This window comes from Rattus norvegicus, chromosome 13, assembly GCF_021556685.1.
Source record: "Rattus norvegicus strain SHRSP/BbbUtx chromosome 13, alternate assembly SHRSP_T2T, whole genome shotgun sequence".
Classification (NCBI taxonomy): Eukaryota; Metazoa; Chordata; class Mammalia; order Rodentia; family Muridae; genus Rattus; species Rattus norvegicus.
Genome location: NC_141546.1, coordinates 107138710 through 107166591, shown reverse-complemented (window position 1 = coordinate 107166591; position 27882 = coordinate 107138710). Strand labels below are relative to the sequence as shown.

The window sequence follows — 27882 nt, the reverse complement described above, 5'->3', positions numbered from 1 at the left end:
ACATGGTAGTTACATAAGCCAAAGGGAAATGAATGACTGTTTCATAATCACGTAATAATTTTTTTCTCATCTAACCCAGATTATCAATTTATTTTAGGCATAGAATTTGACTTCCTTTCTGTACATATCCTCTTGGGGGCTTCTAAAACGTTGCTTCTTGTATCCTGCGTGATAGGCGGCTACATTTACTGTGGGCGACATATTTATATTATTTTAAAAGGTTTATGGTACATTTTTGGCCTTTCAGTGAAAATCATTATATAAATGTCACTTGTCATTATCATAGAAACATTCAGCTGTGGGAAAAAAAGCTTTAAATATCTTGCCTGGAACAAGATAATGTACTTTGTTATGAATAAGAACATTTAGCTGCTGGATCCTATATCCTACTAAGCATGTGTTTCTTGATCACTTTGTGTTAAATTGGTCTGGAAGTTCTGTTCATGCTGACAGGACAGACCATGCTGGGCTATTGTTCTCTTAAAAAACTGCAGTGTAGAGGCCAGGTTGGGGCTTAGCACAGAGCACTCATTTGGCATGTGCCAAGCTTGGGGGGATCTGTCACTAGATAGCCAAACCAGATAGACAGACAGATAAACCAACCTGCAATGTGGTGCTCTGCACCGTTGCCCAATAGCAGTAGCTCTCTTGAGCAATGAGAACATTACAACCCAGATTACACAGGAATAACTTCATGTTTACAGTGGGAAAGGAAGAGCAGTGTGGGTGTTCCTTCTGTCTGCATAAAAGGCATGGAGGATACAACAGCAGGGAGCGCAGGGTAGCGAGTCTCTTTCTGAGCTAGTTCATCTTCTTTCCTTGGTAGAATCTGTGTGCTGCCCCGATTGCTACACTTGCCTGGAAGAAAGACTTTGAGCCTGATTTCCAAATCTCTAATTCCATCATTCAGGAGGCTGAGGCATGAAAGTTGAGCATTTAAGACCAGCCTAGGTTGCATAGTGAATTCCAGGCTGGGTTTAGCTGCACAGCAAGACACTGCTTCAAAACAGAACAAAACAAAAACAAGCAAAAAACCAAAAACAAATCAGAAAAGCTACCATTTTATCTAAGGTAATAAAATGATGGGCCTTGGTTATTACTCTGACACTGACAGAATGGTAATAACCCAGTAAAAACACTTGGTAGAGGCAACAGAAATAATTATTCTAATTTACTTTTTATTTTCTTTGCTTCCCAGTCTTTACCTCCACACGGCATTCATTCCCAGGTATTAGGTCATCAGGTAGCACTTTCACACATGGGAAATTACCACTGCTTTCTTCTTACCAAGTATCCCTAAACAATCCTTGGCAGCCTGCTGAATACTGCCTTGCCATTTATGCTGCTTTAGGGCTATACTGCAGAATAAAGCATACATTAACCATGATGACAAGTTCTGATTGGGATCTTGACTGGATCAGGAACCAGCTAAGACACACACTCCGTGTGTGGGTGTTTTCAAAGAGAATAACTCAGTGGGGAAGAGCTTCCCTTCAAAGAGTTGCAGTTCCTTTCAAAGGTGGTCCAGATATGAAGAGGTCTGAGGGAAAGTGTTACCTGCCTGCTTCCCCGCAGCCCTGAGTGAGGAGTGAGTGCATCCGTCTCTCCTGCTGCTTCCTCAGCAGCAGGCTCCAGTGTCTCTGGCCTTCCAATGTGCAGTGAATACCAACTCTCCAGGAACTTTTCAGGCTTTTGGCACCAGGCAGGCTAGGACTGCTGAGGCAGCCAGCTTTGTGAGCTGAGCAGCTCCTGGTTCATCAGCTTCTATGGTGCACAGACAGTGATTGTTGGACTACCCAACCCCTTTCATATTAGCCGACTTAATAAATCCTCTTTACTCACTGTCTGTCTATCTATCTATCCATCTATCTATCTATCTATCTATCTATCTATCATCTATCTATCTATCATCTATCTATCCATCCATCTATAGATAGATTTATACATATACATTGTTTTGTTCTTCTGGAGAATATTGGCTAATATACTACTTATATGTGACTTTTTTCATTTTAATTGAGTAAAACCAAATTAATTTTTTTTACTTATTTTAGCCGCATTTCAAGTATTCATTCACGCATGGCTCCTAGCTACTATATGACGACAAGAACAGAATAGTTTCACCGTTTCAGGTGTCTGCTCTAAGGGAACCTCTATGATGTGTGCTGAGAGAAAAGCTCTCGGAAGAGTCGTGCTGAGACCGATGTCCAGAAGAGAACCTTGCTAGCTACCACTTAAGCCTTTTCTGTGCAACAACTTCTTTCTGGCGACTCTCTTCTCTCTTACGGAGTTCAACAATATGGGTCACATGGGGTTGCTACAGAGTGAATAGGAAGTGTCTCCTAATGACTCTCGTGCTGTACCCTGTGGGACTATCTTGGGAGGTTCCGGGAACTTCAGATGGTGGGAAATCTAGTTGGAGGAAGCAAGTAACTGGAAACAGGCCCTGAATGGCACTTTGTCCCTGGCCCCTTTCTGTCTGTGTCTTTTCTTGTGTGTTACAAGTAGAGAACCTTCTCACCATGAAGTTCTGGGACCAAGCAAATGTGGGGTGAAACCTCTGATTCTTGACCCAAAACAAAACTCTATTCTCTTGTTCCTATCAGACATTTTGTTCACAGTGATTAAAAATAATTGCCTAATAATGGTGCAACATCTACCTTCACCCTTCCATGATCACAGGGCCACTACTCTGAAACATCAGACAAATTTATATTTGGTCTCCTGACTAGAACAGGCCAGCCCACTTAAGTTGAAATAAAGACTCCTCACTTTGGAGGAATTTATAGTCTTGGGACCCAGAAAGCTGTCTAAACTTACACATGGTAAAGCTTTCAATGTCTTGAGGCCTTTTTTCAGCCACAGAGAGGCCATCAGTGTGTGGTGATCAAGCAACAGACAAGTGACAGGCAGAAGTCAGAAGACAGAAGTCAGGATTTGAGGCAGGAAGCATCTGGGCTTCCAGGTCTGGCTGACCTGGGGCTTAGCTGTACTTCTGTACGCACGCATTTTAAGTTAACTTTCACAACCAAATAATCGCAAATAACGCAGAATTCATTCAAGACAGCATTCTGTTAAAGCGGATGGCTTCAGAGTGGCAGACAAAGTTGAAGTTTGTAACATAAATATAATCAAAATAACTCAAGTGTATTGATAAGGCTCTAACAGTTATTTACATTAATTTAAAAATTAATACAGAGTGGTAATACTTTATAAAGGCGAATTTGTTGCCTTTTAACTTTATGAAATACAGAAAACAGGCAGTGCATTGGAATAAATAATTTAGATTATAACTTCCATGGTATTATAATCCAAGAAATAAAGGAGTTAGTAGCTTTTACTGGGTTTTTTTACTAAGCTCTTACAGACATCTCCTCAGAAAGCTGAAACTGCTAAAAAGCTTAGTTTAAAAATGTTTCCCTGGGGTTGTGGATTTAGCTCAGTGGTAGAGCATTTGCCTAGCAAGCGCAAGGCCCTGGGTTCGGTCCCCAGCTCCGAAAAAAAGAAAAAAGAAAAAAAATGTTTCCCTTAGGGCTGGAGAGAGATGGCTTAGTGTGGTAGTTCTCAACCTGTGGGTCACAACCCCTTTGGAGGGCTGAAAGACCCTTTCACAGGGGTCTCCTAGGACCATCAGAAAACACAGGTATTTACAATATGATTTATAATAGTAGCAAAATTATACTTATGGAGTAGTACAAAAATAATTTTATGGTTGAGGCTCACCACATGAGGAACTGTATTAAAAAGTTACAGGGTTATGAAGACTGAGAGCCAGTGGCTTGGTGGTTAAGAGCATTTGCTGCTCTTGCAGAGGATCAGAGCTTATATCTCAACACCCATATTAACCAACTCGTAACTATCTGTAACTCCAGCTCTAGGGGATCATGTTGCCTTTGGCCTCTGAGGTCACCTCCACTCACACAAATACAGACACGCACAGATACACATGCCCAAATATAACTAAAAATAAAATAAATATAAAATTTAAAACGTCTTGCTTATGCAAAACTTCAAAAGCACCGAATCATGTCGTTGACATAAATCGTGTCCTTTCACGTGAGTTTGTATGTTATCACGTGTCCTTACATCTATATGTGCAATTTACATATTTTTTACTGCTACTGAATGATTTATATAAACAAAGGTTCCAGCATAAACTGGGTTGTCTCTTAAGCTGGTTGGGAACCTTTGTAATTTGGGATATGTTTTTCTATGAAGATTCTGTTGCCCTGGACAGTGGTGATTTTTCGCAGCATAGGCAGCTACCACTAATGTAGGTCAGATCTTTTTCACTTCCATTTGACGGGCTCGTCTCACATGTTTTTAGCTTTAATGTTGATTTTTTTTCTGCCAATTATTTCGATCACATCACTGTGTGATGAAAGTTTATGGTGCCACTGGAAGTGTAAACCATTATTTTTAAACATTTTTTTATAGAAAGGATAACTTGAAAACTGCAACACCAAAACAGATTTCTATTTAAGAATTATAAGGAAATAAATTATTTTCTTTTTGATCTTAATTTCTATTTTCACAGCACAAGGTGAGAAATTCAGATAACTACTTGAGTGATATGTTTGAAACTATATTTTACAACTGATTCATTATTAAAAGCAAAGAGTTAAAAATGAAGAAGCTAAAGATCAGCCCCAATGCATTAAATATACACTGTCAATATTTTGGAGGTACACAGTCAAGTTCCAAAACAGTTATTGCTTTTAGTCAAGATCTATAATAAAATCTAAAGCTTATAATTAAAATATTTGATACTTCTTGAAATAAGAACTGTTGGACCAGTCATATATTTTAAAAAATAAACAAAGAAGCTAAATTAAGCAAGTGATTTTAAGTGGCTGTGTCTTAGTCTTCTGTGTTATCACCAGATACTTGAGATTAGTTAATTTATAAAGAAAACAGTTTCATTTGTCCCATCTGGCGAGGACCTAGTATTATCATATGGTGGGTAAGAAGGTGGAAAAGGAGTCAACAGCCTTAGGCTAACCTGTGGTAACTATTTCCGGTTGGTAGGAGCTATACTGATCCCTTTATGAAGACTATGCCTTTTAAAGGTCCCAACCACGCAATACCATTATGCTAGCAATTGAGTTTTCAACTGATTTTGGGGGGACAAAGCACATCCAAGCAATTGCAGCTTTTAAGCAACCTCAGCAGTTATATGAACTGTTGGGCAGAGGTTGAGGGAATATGTATGGTATTTTCTGATATCATCTCAGATTTTTTTTAGACAAAAAATAATGTTGGTAGAGGGGATTATTAATTTTAACCCAGGGGGAAATGCTATTAGTACTTTGGTCAAACGTCTAAGTTTGAAGCTCAAGCTCAAGTTTAATACACACACACACACACACACACACACACACACACAGTTTTTTGAGAAAACTATCATGAACTAACCTGGTTTATGCAGATTCATATAACATGGTCATGTATGCAGATACCTGTGTAATTTATGATTCCTGAGATGTTTGAAATTCAATATGAAATTCTTGAAAGTCTCACCAATTGGAGCCAGACAGAAATCACAAACAAAGAGCCGTGGTTTCATATTTAATGTCCTGAAGTTCAAGTCTGTTTTAAGTACAGTCTCCTGGACAAAATGTTATTAATTAAAGCTATTGTATCTGGATTCCAAGCATACTGGAGGTACTCTCCCCGATATATATATATATATATATATATATATATATATATATATATATATGGAGGGGGGAGAGAAAGAGAGAGAGAGAGAGAGAGAGAGAGAGAGAGAGAGAGAGAGAGGAGAGAGAGAACGAACATGAGAGAGAGCACTTTTAGATTAACCTATAGGTATTTTATCAGAGCAGCTATTTAGGGTGATGCTTGGACAACAATTCCTGTTTGTGGACAGATGTTTTTAGTGCTCATGTGTGTTTCTGTGCATGTGTGTGTGCTCATGTATGAATAGATGCATGTATATGTGTCTATAAGATAGACGCACTGAGTGTTGTCCACAGTCACTCTTTTCTTTACTAGTTATTTTATGTATGTGTATGTCTGGTGCCCATGGAAGCTGGAAGAGGAGTTACAACAGTTGTGAGTTCCCATGTGGATGCTGGGAGCTGAACCCAGGTACTCTACAAAAACAGCAAGAACTCTTCACTGCGGAGACATCTCTACAGTCTCACCCATCTCCCCCTCCCTCTCTATACTGGCTTACCAATGAACCTCAAGGATCTATCTGCCTATCTCTGTTCTCCAGAGCTAGAATAACAAACACACTACTTTTTTTTTTAAAAGTAGGTGCTGTGGATTGAGCTCAAACTCCCATGCTTGTGTTACAAACATTTTATCAACTCCCCTACCCTTGCAGCCAGCTCTCAGCATGATGCCTAGATCAATAGATATTCACTGAACTAGTCAAAACGTTAAAGAACAGGGTCAGGGAAATGTCTCAGAAGGTAAAGCTGTTTGCTACCAAGCCTGACTGACAACCTGAGTTTGATACCTGGAGTGCATATGGTGCTGAGAACAAGCTTCTGCAAATTGTCCTTTGACCTTCACATGAAGTTCTTGCCCCCAAGATAAGCAAATGTAGAAAAAATGTTAAAGAATTAATGCCTATTGAACATAAATTGACTGAGGGAGAGGTTATATAAAAACAATGAAAGGCAGTTTCTGCACTAGGTTACAGTCCAACCTCACTTACATAATAAGTGGAAAATATTTTCTTCTTTGTATCTGTCCTTAATATAGCCACCTGTTCTAGGAGTGACCATCTTCTCCACAAGGGAGAATCACTAAGCCTTCCCTTTTAGGCATCATCATCCTGTCCTGTAAAGTACCCAGTGAAACAGGAACAACAATGGATTGGAACAACAATGAAGCTGTTGGCTCGGGGTTGACTTTTGGGGGTTCACGTACTCAAGGGCTTGCAAACTTAAAAATGGGTATGTGACATGCGGCCCTTTGACAAGACGTCTGTGCAACACTACAATTGCGTGGCTTCAAATGTGTGCTTGCAATGCATAGACAAATGGAAACTTGTACTTCCAAGGGGGTACCAATCTCCTGTGGAGTTGAATCTCATCCGAATTGAAGCTGAAGAGAGAGGGGGAGGAAGGGAGAGACAGAGACCGTCCTCAGGATCCCTCTTTCTGGTTTGCTGTGCCATCTGAGGTGAGTACTCAGGCAAACCAAACCGAACTGAATAGATCCTTCACTGAGAGGGAGTGTGGCACCTACCCAGTGCAGAGACCTGTCCGTGGTCCTGACCGCCTGTCCAGCCGCTCTTGAAGCCGGATGGAGGTTGGATGCTGAGGCAGCTTGCTGCTCTCTGGAGCACCTGTTCGGAATGCCCGCCGGAGACCCTGCAGGAGCTGGGGCGGGGGGGCCCGCGGGACAGATGGGGGCGTGGTCTGCGCGAGGCAGGAGGGGTTGGGTCCGGGTGCTAGGCGGGGTTGTGGGTCTTTTGGGGGCGGGGCCTGTGGAGGTAGGTGGCAATGGGTTAAGTCTAGGTTGTGGGCCAAGCTGTAGTTGTTGCGAGGGGCGGGGCCTAGAGGGGACGGGGGCGGGGCGGTGTCACGTGCCGACGGTGCGAGCCTGTGGAAGGTTCCGCTTCCTGCGCCGCTTGCTCCAGAGCTCCGACCCCACCCCGCCGCCCCGCCCCGGCTCCTGGAGGCCCAGCGCCCGGTCCCGGGGCGTTCCCGCCCCTCTCGCCAGAGGCCTAGGCACTAGCTCCTGCTCTTTCCCCCGCGCTCCCTGTGTGGTTGGTGCGGTCCATGGCGAGCGCATCATGGCGATCGAAGGTAAGTGGAAGCCAAGTGATGCGCGGAGAAGACGCCCCGTGGGTGAGCGCAGGGCCCAGGAGGCCGAGGTGCGGGTTGCTGGTCCGGACTGTGAGGAGAGCTGATGCGGGACACCGGCCTAGGCGCGGCGTGCGGCCCTCTTGAGAGTTCTGGCCTACGCGCTATGGGCGCTGAGGTACTGAGTGAGATGCTCAGGTACTAAGGCGCTGAGGTACTGAGTGAGATGCTCAGGTACTAAGGAGCTGAGGTACTTAGACGCCAAGTCGCTGAGTCTCTGGCGAATGAGGCGCTGAGGTTCTGAGGCACAGAGGAGACTCAGGTACTAAGTGAGATGCTCAGGTACTAAGGCGCTGAGGTACTGAGACGCGGAGGTGAATGAGGCTCTGAGGTATTGAGCAGCACGGTGCTGTTAGGCGGCGGGAGGCTGCCCTTGTGGTCGGCGTGGGACGGACGGACCCTCTCAGCCTGCTGCTTCTGCCCGGCTCCCTGGGCCGATGATATCCACGCTATTATTCCCTTCCGTTGACGGGTATAGGGGACGAGGACATCTTCTTGAGGTTAATCCTCTCATCTGACCCTCAAAATTGCTTTTCTCCGGGGAGAGGTTAATGCCTATTTTTGACAAACGCGCTCAGAAGATTGGCAACAGAAATGTTTCACAAGTAGCTTAATTCGAATTGGATAAGGTAAGTGGTGCCAATGTGTGTTTGCCTCTTATTCTGAGAACATGGGGCTGGAGTGGAGGATAATTTGCCTTGCTTTTAAGGAGGACATAGTGCACTTAGTATCACACAGGTGTGATGCTCACAGCATCTTGTTTCCCATCTTAGATGAGCTCAGTGCAAAAATAGGTAATTTCCAAAACTTCCCTGTGTGGCCAGTACAGGGTACCTGTAGCTGAATCATTTACTTGCCTACCTTTGTTTTGTGCCCCCCCCCCCCCCCCCCGCACAGTAATTCCCTTAGGTGACTGGTCTCTGGTAGTATACAACGCCTGGGGGCTTCTTTAGGATCCAGCCAGCTAACTCCAGAATTAACTTAGCTGTGTGTTTCATGTTTACTTCATTTTAGATAGTAAGTATGGGACACGCTGATGTGATCTCAAACACCTCCTTTTTCTAAGACTATGGAGAATAGAATCTACCCGTAATCTTTGATGTTCAGAACAGCATCTTCAATCCCTCTCCTTCCCAGTACTGTTTATTAGAGCTGGAATCAGGGAGCGAAACTCACTGATTGACATAGGATGCTTTATTTTGTTAACAACTTTGTGGAGCCATGCAAATAAAATTTTATGCAGAACATGAAGGATTAGCCCAGATAGGATTCAAGTATGACCTTATAACTTGTAATTTCTTATTGTCCAGTTTTTATCTATGCTCTCTATGTTGAAGCATTTTGCTCTGTGTTTTGTGTCTTTAAATAATGGGATTTTCTATAGATTCTTTGTATGCTTTTTGTTTCGTTGTGTTTTATTTTTGGTGCTGGGGATTGATAGCATGGTACATGCCAGGAAGTACTACTGAGCTATATGCCCCCCCACCTCCAACTTATTCTTATACCCATGGATTTGTTTAAGATTTGTAAGATACAAATATCAACATTTAGGCCTTCTCTAGTTTGCCAAGGAAACTATAGTTAGTACATTTCAAGTAAAGATATCAAGTTAAGTCATTCTAACTATGCTTCTTAACACTTATGAAAATAGATTCTCTTTGTACATACCATCCCTAATTTCCTCACCTTTGAGTAGACTCTTAATTACTCAGTATGGTAATACCATAAGCCAATGTTTCTTTGAAGACCTGCTTGGTAGTCATACCTCTAACTGATAAAGGATGACGTAGTTACTTAGTAGAAATAATTTATTGTAAGGTACATGTTTTATACAGAGGAGGAAGTCAAAGTAACTTAGTATTAGACTCAAAGGTAGTAAAGCCCCTGAATCCAGCTTTTAATAGTATGCCTAACTGCCACAAACATCCACTCTTCAATTCACAATAAGGCTTACTTATACAAAGGACTGCAGACACAGCTAGGAATAAAGACTTTGTCTTAAGATCAAATTAGAAGTTTAGGAATACTGAGTGTGTTTCATTCAACATTTTCCTTATGAAGTGGTTCTTAAAATATACAGTTCATTCACCTGTTAACTCAGTGAACATTTGTTGTATACCAGGTATAGACAGTGTTCTGAATAGACTTTCTGGAATCCTCTCTGTTAGAATTTATGTTCTGGTGGGACAGATAATTTAGGTTGCAGTATAGTGTATATACCAAGAAATAGACTTCCTTTGTATGCTTTTTTGTATAAAAACATTCAATGGTGATGACTTCAAAATTAATTTTGAGATAATAAATGTTATACCCTTAAGGTCATAACATTTGTGTTTGGCCTGAAGGTTTGTATTATGAAGTCTGCTATTCAGCAACTTTGTTCTAACCCCATTCTCGTTTTGCTTTCTGAAGCAATAATTAAAATACACTCTTTTGTGTGTGTGTGTGTGTGTGTGTGTGTGTGTGTGTGTGTAACATCTCTTCCCGTTGAAGACAAGAACTGTATGCTCCTTTGCTTTCAAACTTGAAATATAGTGATGGACAACCTTATTCCACTTGTGTATTGAAGCTGTTATAACCTTATTTTACTTGTGCAAAATTCTATAAATGTAGCTCAATATTAGAATGACCTTTTTCTGTAACTTCCTTTGGGTTCAAATGAGATTATATTCAACCAAAACCTATAAACTGTTTTACTGGATTACTCACTCTGTAGATGTGTCTGCAGTCCTTTGCATAACTAATTGGGTTGTGGATTGAGAATTGGTCTTTGTGGCAGTTAGGCTTGCTTTTAATAGCTCTGTTCAGTGACTTAGCCTTGAGTTTAGTGCCAACAGTTACTCTGATTTCCTCCTCTGTATAAAACTTTTATAATCCCAAATTCTTCCTCCTCTTCTCCCTCCCTCCCTCCCTCCCTCCCTTCTTTCTTTCTCTCTTTCTCTCTTTCTCTCTTTCTCTTCCTTCCTTCCTTCCTTCCTTCCTTCCTTCCTTCCTTTCTTTCTTTCTTTCTTTCTTTCTTTCTTTCTTTCTTTCTTTCTTTCTTTCTTTCTTTCTTTCTTTCTTTCTTTCTTTCATAGCCCTGCGACTCATTTTTGTAGACCAGATTGTCCTCGAACTCACAGAAATCCACTTGTTCCTGTCTCCTGAGTGCTGGGATCAAAAGCTTGGGCCACCACCTCCTAGCCTCACTTCCATTTTTAAGTAGTAGGTAGATCTCTTCTCTTGGAGGTACAGTGGCAATCCAAATGCACGCCCTACAGCATTTAGAATGATCTTGAGTTGTCTCCTAGCCCACAAGTCTGTCCTTCGTACTTCCCATACTACCCTATTTTGTGCAAATTCACTGGTTGAGTGGCATTTAATATTAGCTGGATATTCAAGTTAGAAATCTGGATATTAACTTAATTTTATAGTTCACTAAGTTTTTTTATCTACATCCCAAATATTTTGTTTAGTGTTTATATTTCTGCTCATACACTTAAGAAAGGAATTTTTTTAGTTTTATCTCCCCAGTTCACAGTTTTGAGATTATGCACCCCCAAACACAGAGTAATATTTAAGTTACATCTAATAAATTGGAATCTTTGATTTATTACTTTTAGAAGGAAGAAATAACAATATAGCAAGTTTTTATTTACTAACAAACTTCTAAGACAAACAAAGTTCCAAGATCCATACATATATTCAGAATAATTTCTTATTTTCATGATTTTAGGACCTAGACTTCATATTCAAAATAGTATTTTGAGTTCATCATGTGATAATATTAATGAAACAATAAATTATTTTTATTGTGATCTTATACAGTAGTGCATATTTACAGTTTTTTAAAAATTGATCTGGCATAGTCAAAACAAAGATTTTTATTTTTAGTTAACTAGAAAATTCAATTAAGTGGTGCTTTTTGTGAGCACATGCTTATTGGGATTCACTGATCTTGTGCTAGTAACTTCCTAATAGTCAAAAACATTAACCAAACCTAAAACTTAAAGAGTAATTCAGTGGCTAGGAAAGTGTGAATTAACTTGTCAGTAAATTTAATTTTATAAGGTAAATTTTATACTTAGAAAATTTTTTAATTTAATGTACAGGGATTTATGTGGGTCAAATGAGATATTGTGTTGAGCAAGCTCTTTTTTCTATATTTTTTTATTTAGCGTGTGGGTGTGTGGAATAGAGGAAAGGAGGGGGAGAGAGAGAAAGAGCATACCTGTGGGGCTAGAGGACATAAGGGTATGAGTTCTTCCCTTCTACTGTAGAATCCAATGACTGGACTCACCTTGTCAGGCTTGTATTTCGAGTGCCTTGTTCTTTAAGCCATCTGGTTTGCCTCACAAGCTAGTGCTGTAAAAACAGACATGGCTGTTCTGTGTGACGCCGTGGCAATGGTGAGTATGGGTCCCTAGTTCAGGCAGGTGGCTGAATGCAGAAAGGACTTGACTGTTCAGATTGTTTTAATTTTACTATATTTACGTAATTGTATAGTAGCAATGCCAGTTTAAGAGGGTAACAGTTTTTCTTCCTCTTCTTCCTCCTCTTCCTCTTCCTCCTCCTCCTCCTCTTCCTCCTCTTCCTCTTCCCCCTCCTCTTCCTCCTCCTCCTCCTCTTCCTCCTCCTCCTCCTCTTCCTCTTCTCCTTCTTCTTCTTTTCTTTTTTAAGAGAAAAAAGTGTAAAGGACAGTGTGTGTCCTCAAGGAAGCTAACATTTATTTTGGAATATTTACTCAAGCAGGCTTTTGAAAGTCAATGAAAACAGGAGCCAAGGAAGAGAAATAAACCACCCAGGAGTCTTATCTGTTTCCTAGGCCTAAACTCTGACTTTCTCTTTGAATCTTATGCTTTTTGGTATTCACTGTGGACAACTCATCATAATATTGAATTTCAGTCATAGACATCCACTTCTTCCTCTTATGACTATCACAGACACACCCGCTGGGCTATGGCATCCTCTCCCTATCAGTTGTGGACTTGGTTTTGGAACTTTTCAAAATTGCCACTGATCTACCTCCAGCATGTACTCCCATTTAGCAGAGTGACCATGTAACATGAAAACTATTTTCTGTCCTGGAGTTATCAATATTGCTACTTTATAATAACTACATTTTCTTCCCTTACCTTCCGTATTAACAAACACAGATTTGCAGAGACCGTATCGGATGGTGCTGACTTTAGAATTAAAGTCTGACTCTATCCAGAAAGCACGTTCACGTATAACACTGCTTTTAAAATTAGGGACTAATCTAAAAGTTAGAGTCTAAATAGGTTATGATGATTTGGGGCAGTTGGCAGCATAGACAGGAAATATTTAAAGTTTTTCCTTGTATTTAGTAAATAGCAGAATCTGCAGGAGAACTTAAAGACTGTGACGTTATGGATAAATGTGGGAAAAGAATTTCTAGATGAGATGAAATGTAAGACTTTAGTTTTTCAGTGTCACCATGAAATCAGTGAAGCTTATATGTAGAGAAGATTTATGTAGTGGTCAGAACCCAGTAAAGCGAATTTTAAAAAGAACTCTTACAAGAACTAAATCATGGGTTTAATTCTACCTTTGGCACCTGCGTGTACTTTGATGGTGCATTTCTGTAAACATGGAGGAAATTAATATGCTACGATTTTCTTCCCTGTCTCAAAAACATCCTAGTTATGTGTTAGGCACACTCACAATTGTGTATCCATTCTATGCAAACACATGGAGGTATATACTCACAGAACATGTGTGCCCCACACTCCTGTTTCCTTATCTTTCTTACGTTTGCCACTGTAGAGGGCGGTGCCGTATTTGTCTTGTTCTTATATGGAACAAGGTGACTTGAGGTGACTGATACTGAAAACTGAAGTGTCATTCTGTGTGTCTTAATTTTATGCTGCTAAAATGATTATTTCAAGACCAGTGCTCATATCACCTCCAAATACAGTTCCTATGAAGTTGACTTTATTTAAACTATCTTAAAGCACTCAAAAGCAATTTCATAATTTTCTTAATTTTTTTGTTTAAGTGAAAAAATTTATTTTAACTTTTGTTTTTTTTGAAAGAGGGTTTCTTTGTGTAACTTGGCTGTCTTGGAACTATCTCTGTACACCAGGCTGGACTCAAAACTCATAGAGATCCACCTACCTCTGCCCCCCAAGTTCTGGGATTAAAGGTGTGTGCCACCCCCATCTGGCTCATTTTAACTTATTAATTACTTTCATTATTAAGTGCAGTGTTTGAATTTTTTAACACTAACTACAATCTTGAGAAACTGACCACTAGAGTTTTACTTTGCTTGTACTATAAAATAATGAGTTAGCTATGCTTGTTTTCAAGTTCTGGTCTCTTACGTTAGTTGTGTGATTTTTAAAAATAAGTACTTTGACAGACTGGAAGTTACCAGCTAACTAAGTTTAAGATGTAGCAATTATTTAACTAGCTTTTAAAACTGAAGTTCTTTTCTTTAATATAAGTAAAATGAATACTTACCAAAGGGCAGGTGAGAGGTGGCTCACTGGGTAAGGGTGCTTGCTGCCATGCCTAACGACCTGAGTTCAATTTCCAGAACCCACATGGTGGAATGAGAGCACACACTTCCACACATTGTCCTCTGACTTTCATATGTGCGCTGTGGCAAAATGCATGTCCAGGGACACAATACACATACCCAGTAAATAGATAAGTAAATATAAAAAACAATATATTTATATTTTTAAAAGATAGTTTTTCTTGTCATTCCACAAGGTTTTTGTTTCTTTGTTTTGTTACTACTAAGCATTGTGAAAACTGCTGTTGGGATTAGGGGCATTAAATAAAATAACCAATTTATATAGAATATAGAGAGAGTTTATTATTTTTAAGATTTATTTATTTATCATGTATAACTACACTCTAGCTATCTTCATACACACCAGAAGAGGGCATCAAATCTCATTACAGATGGTTGTGAGCCACCATGTGGTGGCTGGGATTTGAACTCAGGACCTCTGGAAGAGCAGTCAGTGCTCTTAGCCACTGAGCCATCTCTCCAGCCTGAGAGTTTAGTTGTAAGGAATTATTTTTATTTATTTATTTATTTCAAAATAATGAGAGAGAGAGAGAGAGTAAGGTGTGTGTGTGTGAGAGAGAGAGAGAGACAGAGAGACAGAGAGACAGAGAGACAGACAGAGACAGACAGAGACAGAGACAGAGACACACAGAGAGAATTTGAATGTATTTGTCCACAAAGGCCAGAAGAGGGGCATCCGGTCCCCTGGAATTGCAGTTGAAGGTACTTATGACATGGGTCCCAGGAATTGAACTTTGGTCCTCTACAAGAACAGAGTGTAATTTTACCTGCTGAGCCATCTCTTCAACTCAAGAGAATCTTGCTTTTTAATAGATATTAGAAAGTGCAGTCTGGCTCCATGAGTGAAGTACGTAACTCAAACTTAGGTATGAATGTTACCTCTAGAGAATGTGGTTTAATTACCGTATAGGAGAAATAGTCCCAGTAACCTATGAAAATACCATAGACCTCAATATAAAGTGATTGCTATCATTTGATTTTTCTAGTATCTTGAAAATGGTCCATTAAGATTGAGTGAATCTCACTTGTTTGACTAATGTCAAACAAAAAGATGTATTCACTGGTATATTTCATTCAGATCACTGTTGTCACCACTTACTCTTCTGTTGCACATATCAAAGTAATCTTTATGAAGTCTATGCCATTGCACTGTATGTGCGTGCCACAAAGTTGCGGCACTTGTCATTACCTTGTCAGATATACCCGACAATCCTGGTCTATAACCAGGGGAGAGTCATGCACACGTGTGTTAAAGAGGCATACTTACAAAGGCCTATAGCGATACTAATACAAACCTAAACTCAAGGCAGTCCAAATGTTTCTGAACTGAGGTTTGTGGGTATATAAATGTACACAGACTAGTGTGCATATTTGTGTGTATTTAAGCACAGTGGAATTTTGTATAACAGTGAAAGTGAACGAATCATAATTGATACAGTGTACAAATAGTAATCACGAATGTCCTCAAAATAGGAAGTCTGAAAAGTGTTCAGCAATTCCTTCTGTGTGCTATAGGCAGATGAAGAGGCCTTACTGTCAGAACTCAGGAGAGTTCATCTTCGTGGATTTGGCACTGCTTATGAAGATGAGTAGATTCGGAGTTGGTGGCTAACTGCCATGTCTGGCCTTGGTTTGCTGTAACTCAGTTGCATGCCTTGTGATAACTGATTGCATAGGGCTTTATAGACGTGTGCACTTTACTGTATTTGTGTTTTCTTGACCACTAAGTAGAGGAATGAAAAATGAGATTAGGAAAAAAAAATCTTCCAAAGAAGTAAGGATTTTTGGGGGGGGGGCACAGGGCTGTAATATTGTTTTTATCATGTTGTCTATCATATTTGTGTAAGAGTGAGTAGCCGAGGATGGGGAAGGGCCACCCTTCCCTTTGTAGCTTATATGATAATAACTGATCCTCGTACAGAGCTGATGTTCGAAGTGACTGACCTGCCTTTGTCAGGGCTCAGGAGCGCAGTGGGCCCTCCTTACTATGCTTCCTTCCAGGTGACAGGAAGCGAAGCAGCACATAGGAAATGATGATGGAGTTCTCTCCTCTCCTCCCAACTGGACTAGTCTACTGAATAAAGGAAGCATCTTTATTGTAAAAATTATAAATCCTTCATTTCTGGATTACTAAGGCAAATTCAGTCTGTTCTATTTAGTTTCATTAACCTTCAAGAAAATGATTAGGGAACTTTTTAAAAGATCATTTCTAGGTGACTAGGTGACTTTTTAGCATGGTTCTTTGTAATAATCAAATTGAGGCCATTTTCTGCATTTTTAGTTGCTAATAAACTTTTTTTTTTAATAGGTGGAGAGAGAACCTGTGGAGTACATGAACTTATCTGTATTAGAAAAGGTAGGTCAATCCTCTGCATGGATATTTAAATACTAAATGAATACTTCCTAGGATATAGTAAATTTTAGTATGATAATTTGGATATATAAGGCATATAACTTAATAGATATTAGCTCTCATCTGTATATTATAAACTTGAGCATACCTTGGATCCATGATGCTTATTATGTAGCTACTGAGGGTTACATATTTCATTTTGATGGACTAATAAAGTCTGGTTTCTATCTTTAAAAAAAAAAACTTTTTGGTATGAGTAGGCAGAGAACAGAGGGTTTGATTTCTGTTCCCTTTCAGAATCTTGATTCTGGGTACTTTTGTCCTATAATTGGCTTCTGTTCTGTTACTGTACCCCATCAGGGAGATATGAGCAATTGGCTAAAATTGAAACTGGGAATATTTACAAAGATCACACAACCCCATGACACCAACAACTGCCTGTGCTTCCTTAGAACGAGCCTCCTGGTAATGAGGCAGCTCAACAAGGTGGTCCAGGGGTTAGGTGGGAAGCAAGGAGCCAGGTGTTCTCTAGGTTGTAGGAAACCTTGGGGTATCCCAGTTCATTAGGAACAATCACAGATCTGAGCCCTCCCTCATTTTCTGACCACTCCTGCCTGCTTCTCCGCAAGGAGCATTTCTTTCCTTTCTTTAACTGAGCTGGCCCTCCTGAGTTTGTCCAGAAGCCCAAAGCCCATCCTGACCTTTCACCTTGAGGAGGTTGGAACAGTGTCTGCGACACATGACATGACTGACATGCCAACGAAATGTCAGTCAGTTTCACTCTTGACAGCTCTGGAAAATCCTTAGCTGCTTTGGAATTGAAAACAGTTTTTTTTAAAAACCTTCTTGAGTGAATACATGTGATTATCAGTGATGTGGTTATTGCTAACTGCCTATGTTGCTGTCATTTAAAGACAGTCTTCCTTATTAACATGTAGGTTATTGTGTCTTTCCTCTGGTACTGGAAAGGCAGAAACTGAAGTCAGTTTTGTTTTCTTTTTTCTTTTTTCTTTTTTTTGACTTGTGCATCTTCCTAAAAATTGGAAGAGCAAAATTGTACATTTTTATGTAAATAGTTTTATTCTTGGGTTATATTTTATTTTTGTGTATTAAATTATCGTGATCCTATTGAGAGTTTTAATTAATTTTATGGATGTTATCCCATTAAAAAATTTGAAACCTTCTTATTTGATGGGGCAGCAAAAGATGCTATACAGATCATTTGGAATCACACTTGATCATAGCCCAAAGGCTAAGAAGCAATTCAGTTGGCATCAAAAGCAGCTGAAGCAGTAGTCAGATAAAGAAGGATTGAAGACAAGACTAGAGACAGCCAGGAGGAAGTGAGTGGAGCATAGCGGGCCCTGTAGGAACACTAGGGAAAGGCTATCAGGATAGCTGGTGATCTTAACAGACCGCTTAACTTGCTAAATGGTTTTCCTCTTAGCTAGGATAGTGTGTAGAGTCTTGCTCACGTCCCTCTGTATAAAACTAGCCTTCCCCTTCTCTTTGTTCTGTGCAGTCTTCATTCTGTGCTTATTTACTTTGAAAAAGGTCTCAGGTAGCTCAGGGTGGCCTTGAACGTACTATGTAGTGAAAGAGGATTCTGAACTCCTGATCTACCTCCACTGGCCAGGAGTTAGGATTACAGGTGTGTGTTGGTGCTATGCCTGATTTTATGGATTGCCGGGGATTGAACCTATGGCTTCATGTATGTTAAGCAAGCACCCTACTGCTGAGGTACATTCTTAGCTCAGTGAACATTTAAAACAATTATTCACACTGTAGTTACTTCTTGAAAAATATTTAGATCTATATCGATTTCCTCGCATTCAATAGTACCCTATTCTAAATCTGTCATAACTGTTTAAACATTTAAGACTGAAGGCTAACAATTCTTTATTTTAAGGTAGACTTACATAAACATATGCAGGTTATATAAAGGAGAAGCATTGTAATTAGTGCCAGTTATTCTTACGAAATCAACCCTCACCTTTTGTTTTTTGTGGCAGGTGCTATATATCCCACACTGGCCTTCAGCTTACTGGATGTCTGGTGTTGCCCTTAAATTTCTAAAATTTCTACCTCCACCTTTTAGTGCTGGGATTTAGGAATGTGCCACCATGCCCTGCTCAACCCTGAGTTTTCTTCTCATGTGTGCATTCTGTCTTTTGCTGGCTACTCTGTCTGTCTGCAGAATAGAGTATCTGAGGGTGTGTAGCCCGTGACTGATTGACCTCACCACCTTTCCCTTCTATTGGTTTTTATCTAGTTTTCCTGTTTCGAATGTTCCTTGAATAAAGCCAGTGTGGATGGCCTTTAAGTCCTTGCTCTTTTATCTCCCATCTCAGTCTTTGTATTTGAATGCTTGTAGAATACTAGACTGATTCATCTTAAAGACATGTTGTAATTTCTTAAGTGATCTTCACCTTCCAGTGAGCCGATTTGACTCGGCTAATAAGTATCCCTGTTCACCTAGTTGCTGAAAGGAACTTAAGAATCATCCTATATTTCTATTAGTCTCCTCTCTCCTACTTATAATATGTAGTTGTCAGTTGTCCTTGTAGTGTATTTTGAATCCATCTTTTTTCTCTGTTTTAATGCTGTCATTGAAACCTTGAATATTTCCTTTTGTTTAGAACACTAGTTTTTGAGTTTTTTCTTACTTAAATGCTTACCTTCTTATAGTAAGCATTAGTTATTTTTAAAAGTGTAAATTAGCCATATCACTATGATATGTAGAATTCTGTGGATTTCCATTGTATTTGGGGAAAAATCAAGGTGCCTTACGTGGTCCACAAAGCAGATTTCAAGTCCAGAGTGTTTTCTACACATTATCAGCTCAGAGGTATTAAGTATCTGCATTCAAATGTATGTGAGAACTTACTCCTGGAGACCCACGAGTAGGGACACTCTGAAGAGGAATACAGCTTTTAAGATGAAAAGGTCTTGATTGTATACATGTTAGAAATTGCAGGGGTTGGGGATTTAGCTCAGTGGTAGAGCGCTTGCCTAGGAAGCGCAAGGCCCTGGGTTCGGTCCCCAGCTCCGAAAAAAAGAACCAAAAAACAAAAACAAAAAAAAAAAAAGAAATTGCAAAATTTCTTGCCTTGAATATCATACTTGTTTTATTTTTGTTATGGTGATAAAATAGTCTTGAGAAAGCAGCTTGAGGGGAAAAGGGCTAATTCTGATTCACAGTTCCATGTATAGTCCATTGTGGCTGGGAAGTCATGGAGGCAGGAGCTTGAAACATCTGGTTACAGTGCATGTGCTATCAGAAAGCAGGAGATGACTAATGTGCCAGCTGGCTTTCTCCTTCTTATGCAGTCCAGGACCTAAGTTTGGGAAATGATGTCCAATATCAGTGTGGGTCCTTTTACATTAGTTAACCTAATCTCTTACAGATCTGTCCAGAGGCTGACTGAAATAATCCGGGTACCCTACCTCTCGGATCCATTCCTGTCACAAAGGAGCCTGTTTGCTTGCTTTCTCTTAAGTTCCCACCCATCAATCTATAATAAACTATTTTTAACCTCAAAATAAACTAAAGCAAATAATCCTCAAATTGTGTCTGGAGTCTTACATCCTAAGTGATTCCTAGTTGTCAATGAACATTAGCCATACAATACCCTTTTGCATTCCCACCAGAAATACATGAATGTCAACATTGTCTTTTAGATATTTTTGTTCTTATTGCCTCTGTTAATCTAGTGTTAGGAAAATACAGTTCAGTGTCATTTGGATTTTCATTTTTCTTAGGAGAATGCAGTGTCTGAGCTTTGTTTACAAAGTATATCAGTGATCTGAAAGATACCAGAAGAACCTACTGCTTCAGAAATGTCTGCCTACTGCTCTATAGCTTCTCATCCTTTAATACTTACTAAATTGGGGTCTATATAATCTTTGAAATATATTGAATGAGAAAGGTCTTCTAGCCTTGTTATCTAAACATATCACCATAGTGTATCAGATTATTTTGCTTCCATTGTGGGAAATGAGAATTATGGACCTGAGCGTGAGACCTAGAACAAAAGGCATGTTATAGACGAGGATGGGAGGGTGGCGAGAAGCATGGGACAATCTAGGACAGTGTCCAGAATAGGCAGGTCTGAGATGCCAAGGGCAGGCTATTTATAGACACCAAAGACAAAGTGCGTCTATTTTGTAGTGTAGCTGTGAGCTGTGTGGTGTTCTCTCTGCTTTATCCCAAGTGCAGAGAACACCTCAGCTCCACCCTATTCTGAGGTGGGATAAACACAGGAGGCTGAGAAATGAAGACAAAGGCTGTTTAGTAATGCTGTCTGCTGCTATACGTGCAAAATGTGAGCCCTTCTATCCCTCTTACAGTAAGACTCTATTGTAAGTTTGGGCTTTCTTTTTCTTTCTCTATCCATCCTCTCTCCTCTCTTGTGTATTCTGTGTGCACATGTGTGTGCAGGTAATTGTGGAGGTCAGAGGTCCATGTTAAGTATTTTCTGGTATTACCCTCTGCTTTACTCTTTGAAACAAGATTTCTTACTGAACATGGAGCTTGCTGATTTGTCTAAGCTGGCTGGGCAGCATGCCCTGGCGATTTTGCTTGTTTCCACCTCCATAGCGTTAGGTTTATAGGCATTTCCTACCAAGTTCAGTGTGCGTGTGTGTGTGTGTGTGTGTGTGTGTGTGTGTGTATTTAATATTTTACCATTTGTGTGATTGTGGGCACTGTTCTGAGTGCTGGGAACTTTGTGGTTAATAAATGACAAATGCTCTCACCTGTGGCTTATAATGCTTGGACTAACGGATATAGACAATAAACAAATTCAAAATATCTGTAATTGCTGTGAAAACAGTAGAATAGAATGATGTTAGTGGGGTACAGAAGTCACTTGTTACATTCTGGACATGTTGACTAATAGGTGCTCACTAAACTTTGAATGATGATGTCAGAAAGGCATTTGGATATCAAAATCTGGAAATTATGGGAAATTGGGGGTGAGCCAGAATGCCAGTAGAGGTCACTCTTAAGTTGAGTAGTGTCGAAGGCAGAGATGGCCCAGTGCAGACGTGCCTGTAACTCACCTGGAAATGAAAGCACGTTAGTGTACAGTCTGACTGTGAAGACAGTAGTTGATTGCCTTAGTGAATTTAATTTAAAAAGACAATTAATGGTTGCATTAGGGATAATTTAATTTGTCAATGACTTTAACAAAAGCATATTTTCTTATAGAAATATTTCTTCTCTATTGCTTATAATAGTTTTTATGTCTTGAGGTTTTGACAGAGTAAACAAGGTATAATATGTTCCGTGAGCCACAACTGAAGTGGTGATTTAATTTCATCTGAAAGCGTTCCCTTTGTCAGGAGCCTTATGAGGGTTAGTTTGTGTTAGGTCCGTAGCTACAGGAAATCCAAACTGAGAAACAAAATTAAGTCTGTTAGCCGTCTTTTTTTTTCCTGCCCGCTTTCATATCCTAAGGTTTCTCTTCTGTTCCTTTGATTTTTAAATGTTTAGACATCTGTGCCTTGGCTGTGGGAGGTGATTTCATGAGTGGCTTTGGAATGGGTTTCCATAATGCTTTTTGCTTCTTCTTAGCTGGGTGAACTCAGCATGTTGGCTGGCTGCTTCTACGACACGGTTCTCATCTGAATGTAGATTGGGATAGCAGTATTGTCTTTCTCATCTGGTTTGTGAGTTCTAAACTAGCTAATATATATTAATGCATAAACTAACTAATGCCTATAAATGACTGAGAAAGCAAAAAACAGAACTATTAACAAGATCATAACAGTTTAGTAATGATGAAATAATAATAAGATGAAATCATCTTCCTATACATTTCTTTGCCCTAGTATAGTTAAATTTCAGTTTTGGTTAAGTTTCAGAAGTTATATTTTTTTGACTAATAGTTTTTGTAATAAAACTGTTTACACTTCAATTATATTTTTGTACAACCTCATTTCTCTTAAAATACCTTTTCTTTCCTATCCATATCCAGGTTCTAGCTCAACTCCATACTCACCGGAGCTTAGAATCTATGTTGATTTTTGTCATTCAGATTTCTTCCTCTCCACCTTATTCCTCGTCAGTAGCATGTATCCTTTCCTAAGTAGGTTGTTTTGCTTCCCTAAGTGTTTGGTTGTTTTTGCTTGCTCTGATAAAATATCTTTTGACTCACAGTTTCAGAGGGCAAGATGTCCATAATGGTGGGGAGAACAGGGCAGCAGGATTAGGAAGTTAAGAGAAGTAGGAGAGAGGGAGGCTGTCTGTCTCCCAAGTCCCACTCCAAGACACACTTCCTTCAGCAAGGCTCATGTCCTAACAGTTACCAAGTGAGAGCCAGTGCTCAAATCTGTGGGCTTATGAAGATGCATTTCTAATTTAAACAAGAACACTAGGAACTGGTCATCTTACTAGATGTATAGTTAGCTGCTGTACTCAGCAAACCGCAGAGACTCAAGCAGCAGAGAGGTTTCTTCTGAGAAATTCAAGCCAGCTGTTTGTGATGACCACAGGGCACTGCTTCTGTGGTAGTGCAAGTCTAGGCACTTGGCATCTGTGGCTCTGGGGGCTACCATGTTCCTGTCAAACAGGCACTGTGGAGGAAGGAAAGGGAAAGAGGTTGTTTCTCTGAGGCTTTTACGGGCCAGCTGGAGGCAGGGCCCGTAATAGTCTTTTGCCCTCAGTAATTCAGTTGAATGGCTACATCTCTTTCATAGCATGCTGGGAGAATGTTAGGAAGCCAGTGAGCCTGGAGGCACACCAGGTTGTATTCTACTGTTTATAGCAGACCACCTTAACACAAAATGCCAACTGGTCGTCATTTTATGTGGTATGTTTCCTGTACTAGTGGTAGTTGAGTAACTTAAGATGTGACTTCAGTGTGAATTTAAGGGTTCTGTGAAATATGTAATAAGGATTTTGATATACTTTGTTTTATGGTGGGGAGGGGTTGGAAAATTTTCTGATTTTGACTAAAATTTGCTTCTTTAAAGATTTTCTTGTAAGAAAATTACACAACAGAAATCAAGTTTTTATTCCTAAACATGATCATTATAGCACTGTCTGCTACAGCAGAACAGTGAAAAAAGAATAGGACTTAGAAGCCATAAAATATACACAGCCTTTAAAAGTAGCCATAAAGTCTGAGCCAGGTATGGTGGCATACACTTATTTCAGCAGCCTGGAGGCAGAGGCAGGCAGATCTCTGTGATTTTGGGGTCAGCCTAGTCTACAGAGCAAGTTCCAGGACATCTAGGGATATATATAGGAACCGGTCTGAAAAAAAAAATTAAAAATAACAATAAAATCTGATGAGATGTGAATTGGAAGGCCTTTTTAAGAGTAACTGAAGAAACAGATCCCAGTAACCCTTTAGCCAGTGGTTCTCAACCTTCTTAATGCAGTTCCTTATGTTAGTGACCCCAACTGTAAGCATATTTTTGTTGCTACTTCCTATCTGTAATTTTGCTACTGTTATGAATCACAATGCAAGTATTTTTGAAGGGGTCACAACCCACAGGTTGAGAACCATTGCTTAAAGCTGTCTTGATGGGGGAAGGAAGAGAGAGGGAGAGGGAGACGGAGAGAGGGAGAGGGAGGGAGAGAAGGAGAGAGGGAGTAGGAGAGGGAGAGGCAGAGGGAGAGAGAATGAATGAGAATTCATGATGTACTGATTTTTATGACAACAGTTTTAGATCTAACCGGTGTCCCTTGTTATCTTCTATTTTCTTTGCAATTTCTTCTTTTGTTTATGGCACAGCCTTTCAGCAAGGTGGTCTGGGGTTGTTATTTTGTGCCACCTATCATAAAGGAAAATGAAGTGTTTTCCTCAGAGAGTGGATTTTGGAATAGAAAACAGGTCTTTTTCTCACAGATGAGGTCACTGCTATTTTTTGAGGAGTGACCTCATATCAAAGATTTTCTTACATTCGTTACAAGCATAAGGTTCCTTTCCTACGAGTTCCTTGACACTTGCTAAGATTTGATTCCTTGTAAAGGCTTAACAGTCATTGCGTTCACAGTGTTTCTTTCCTGTGTGAACTATTTGCAGTGAGGGCACCCTGAAGACAGATTTTTACTACATTCATTACATTGCTAGGGCTTTTCTCCTGTGAGTACGTTTGGTGGGACGTACAGCCTGGCATGTAGCTGAAGATCTCCTCACAGTAGTTGTGTTCACAGTTTTCTCTAACTGTGTTTGATGTGTTATGAGTTTTGCACACGTGTGCACATTCTAATACACATTTTGAAAAGTGCCTTTTATGTAGTATCAGTTTTGTCTTGTATGTTCCTCTCTATACTTTTGAGTCTTATTCTAGTTTTTGGGCACAGGACTCCCTATGGACCTGTTCTGTTAGTTCCTTTTGTTTACCAAGTCCGTCTTTATGTAACCTGCAGTTTGCTTGGTATACATTATATAGCTGCATGTATCCCAGTGTGAACGAGTCTTTTCAGAAACTGTAGAAAACAAAAGATCTTTGTAGCTGTTGGAGAATAGAAGATGTGGTGGTTTGAGTTAGAATGGCTCTGTAGGCTCATATGTTTGAAAGCTTAGTCGTCAGGAAGTAGCACTGTTTGAGAAGGATTAGGAGGTGTGGCCTTGTTGGAGGAAGTGTGTCCCTGGGGGTGGACTTTGAGGTTCAAAAAGTCTATGCTAGGTTCAGTCTCTCTGCTGCCTGTGGACCAAGATGTAGTTCTCAGCTAGTGCTTCAGCACCATGTTCCCCACGGTGAGATCATGGACTAATCCTCTGAACAGGTAAGAAGCCTCCAATAAAATGCTTTCTGAGTTGCAGCAGTCATGGCGCCTCTTCACAGCAATAGAATGGTGACTAAGACAAGATATCATTGGAGAACTCACAAAAAATTCTCTTTTAACTTTAAAAATAAAAATGGGATAGAGCTGAGTATGGTGGCTCCCACCTTTTATACCAGTACTTGGGAGGCTGAAGCTCTATGTTCAAGGCCAGCTTGATCTACAGAGTGAGTTCCAGGATAGCCAGTGCCACACAGAGAAACCCTGTCTCGAACCTGCTGCCTTCAAAAACTTCTGGGGATTGAGAGTTTAGCTTAGTGTTAGCATACTTGTCTAGCATGCACGAGTGCCTGGCTTTGATTTCTAGTACCACAAAACAAACAAACAAACAAACAAACAATCACAGGGTATGACTCAATGGGAAGCACAAAGCAAAACGAGCACTGCTAAATATTTTTTAAAAAATCCTTTTGCAGGATGGCCTTTGCCTGTAATCCCTTTACTTGGGAGACTGAGGCAAGAAAATTTCTGCAAATTTGAGGGCAGTCTAAGTTACACTGTGATACCTTGTCAAAGACGAAAGAAAGCACGAAGACTTAGAACTTTGCTGTTGCTGTGACAGAAGCACCCTGATGAAAGGAAACTTAAGGAAGAGAGAGGGAGTCTACTTTGTCTTAGGTTCCAGAGGGACAAGAGTCCAGGATGGAGGAGTGGAGGCAGGGCAGCAAGTAGCAGGCATGGAGGTAGGAAGGGAAACCTGAGACTTACATGCTTTACTACCAGAACAAAGAAGGGAACAAACTGGAAGGGACAGACCCTGAACTTTCAAAGCCCTCCCAGAGACATACAACCTCCAGCAAGGCCACACCTCCTACTCCTACCCAAACAGAGCCATCAATTAAGGACCAAGTGTTCTAACGCCTGAGACTGTGGGGAACATTGTCATTCAAACCACTGCACCTGCATAACTAAGTCTATAGATTTATTATCTGCTGTCTTTTTTCATTAGAGAGAAGTCATTTGTTTAAGCCACTGAGGATAAACTTCTGATCCTGCTTGAAAATGATGAGACTGATAAGCTTTCTAATCAATTCTACCTGGATTAGGATTGAATGGCCTTAGGTTGGTCACCTGGCTTTTCAATACTGTTGCTGTGTTATAGGGATCGAACCCAGAGCTTAGCACTAAGCAAGAACTCTGTACTATGTTACTTCACAACACCAACTGTGGTGGTTCTTTCATGTTGCTCTTAACTTATCTAGGTGGTCTTTTTCTTGGTTTGTTTTGCTCAGTCAGGATTTCTCTATTTAGCACTGGCCAGCTTGGAACTTACCCTGTAAACAAGAATGCTGGGAATAGAACCCCGATCCACCATGGCTTACTCTTTAAGTCTGAGTAGTCTCTGCAGTTTCTCTTAAATATGGACATAAATAACTAAAATATTTCTTCAGTTAACACTTCACTGTGAGTGTGGACGTCTACCCAAGAGCAACCACTGATAAAGGATCTGTTCTACACAACTGCATTGGGATAAGCAGGTACAAGAGTGCTAGGCATAGAGGTGAAGGGAGTTTGGACACAGCAGCTGTCCTCATTAGAGCTGCAGAAGGGGATGAGCCAAGTGTTGCTTGTCCAGGCGTGTAGCCATAAGTGCATTTCTGTGCTTTGTTCTTTTCTCAATAAACTAATGGCTGTTTCTTATGCATAGGAATCCAGTTAGGGTTTCATCTTCACCATCTCTATCCTTAGCTTCTTTTCTCAGCTAAGTAGACAGATCCTCTATGTCTTCTGCCCCTCAGGGACATCCTGTGTTCTTTCTTTTTTTGGTGCTATTCTTAGCTATCTCTGTTTTAGGGAAAATTAGGTAAGTTTCTGAAAATGTAGAGAATAAGTCTTCATATTTTCAATTTCACTTTCATATTTAAAATTTTTTTCTTTTATTGGATTTTTAATTTACATTTTAAATGTTATTCCCTTTCCCGGTTTCCCCTCCAGAAACCCACTATCCCACCCTACCACCCCACCCTGCTTCTATGAGGGTGCTCCCCCACCCACCTTCCATTCCCTCCCACATCCACACCCTGACATTCCCCTACACTGGGGCATCGAGCCTTAACAGGACCAAGAGTCTCCCCTCCCATTGATCCTCGACAAGGCCATCCTCTGCTACATATGCAGATAGAGCCATAGGTCCATCCCTGTGTTTTCTTGGGATGGTGGTTTAGTTCCTGGGAGCTCTGGGGGATCTGGTTGGTTGATATTGTTGTTCTTCTTATGGGGTTACAAACCCCTTCAGCTCCTTCAGTTCTTTCTCTAACTCCCCCATTGGGGAACCCATGCTCTCAGTTCAATGGTTGGCTGGGAGCATCTATCTCTGTATTTGTCAAGCTCTGGCAGAGCCTCT

The 27882-nt window shown here is 40.3% G+C and overlaps 1 protein-coding gene across 10 annotated transcripts in view; it reads left to right on the top strand.

The window, feature by feature from the left end:
• The first annotated feature begins 7562 nt into the window (after positions 1–7562).
• Syt14 (synaptotagmin 14) overlaps positions 7563–27882 on the top strand; it is a 152269-nt gene continuing 131949 nt past the window's right edge. For 6 of the 10 annotated variants that reach the window (NM_001430828.1, NM_001430827.1, NM_001430826.1 and 3 more), the window contains exons 1-2: positions 7563–7787; positions 16694–16741. In NM_001430828.1, the coding sequence (NP_001417757.1) occupies positions 7775–7787; positions 16694–16741 (61 nt within the window). In that variant the 5' untranslated portion in view covers positions 7563–7774. Of the gene's footprint in view, positions 7788–16693; positions 16742–20900; positions 21101–27882 lie in introns of those variants that run through there. The other 4 variants (XM_087581646.1, XM_087581645.1, XM_087581648.1 and 1 more) reach the window with 2 other exon arrangements.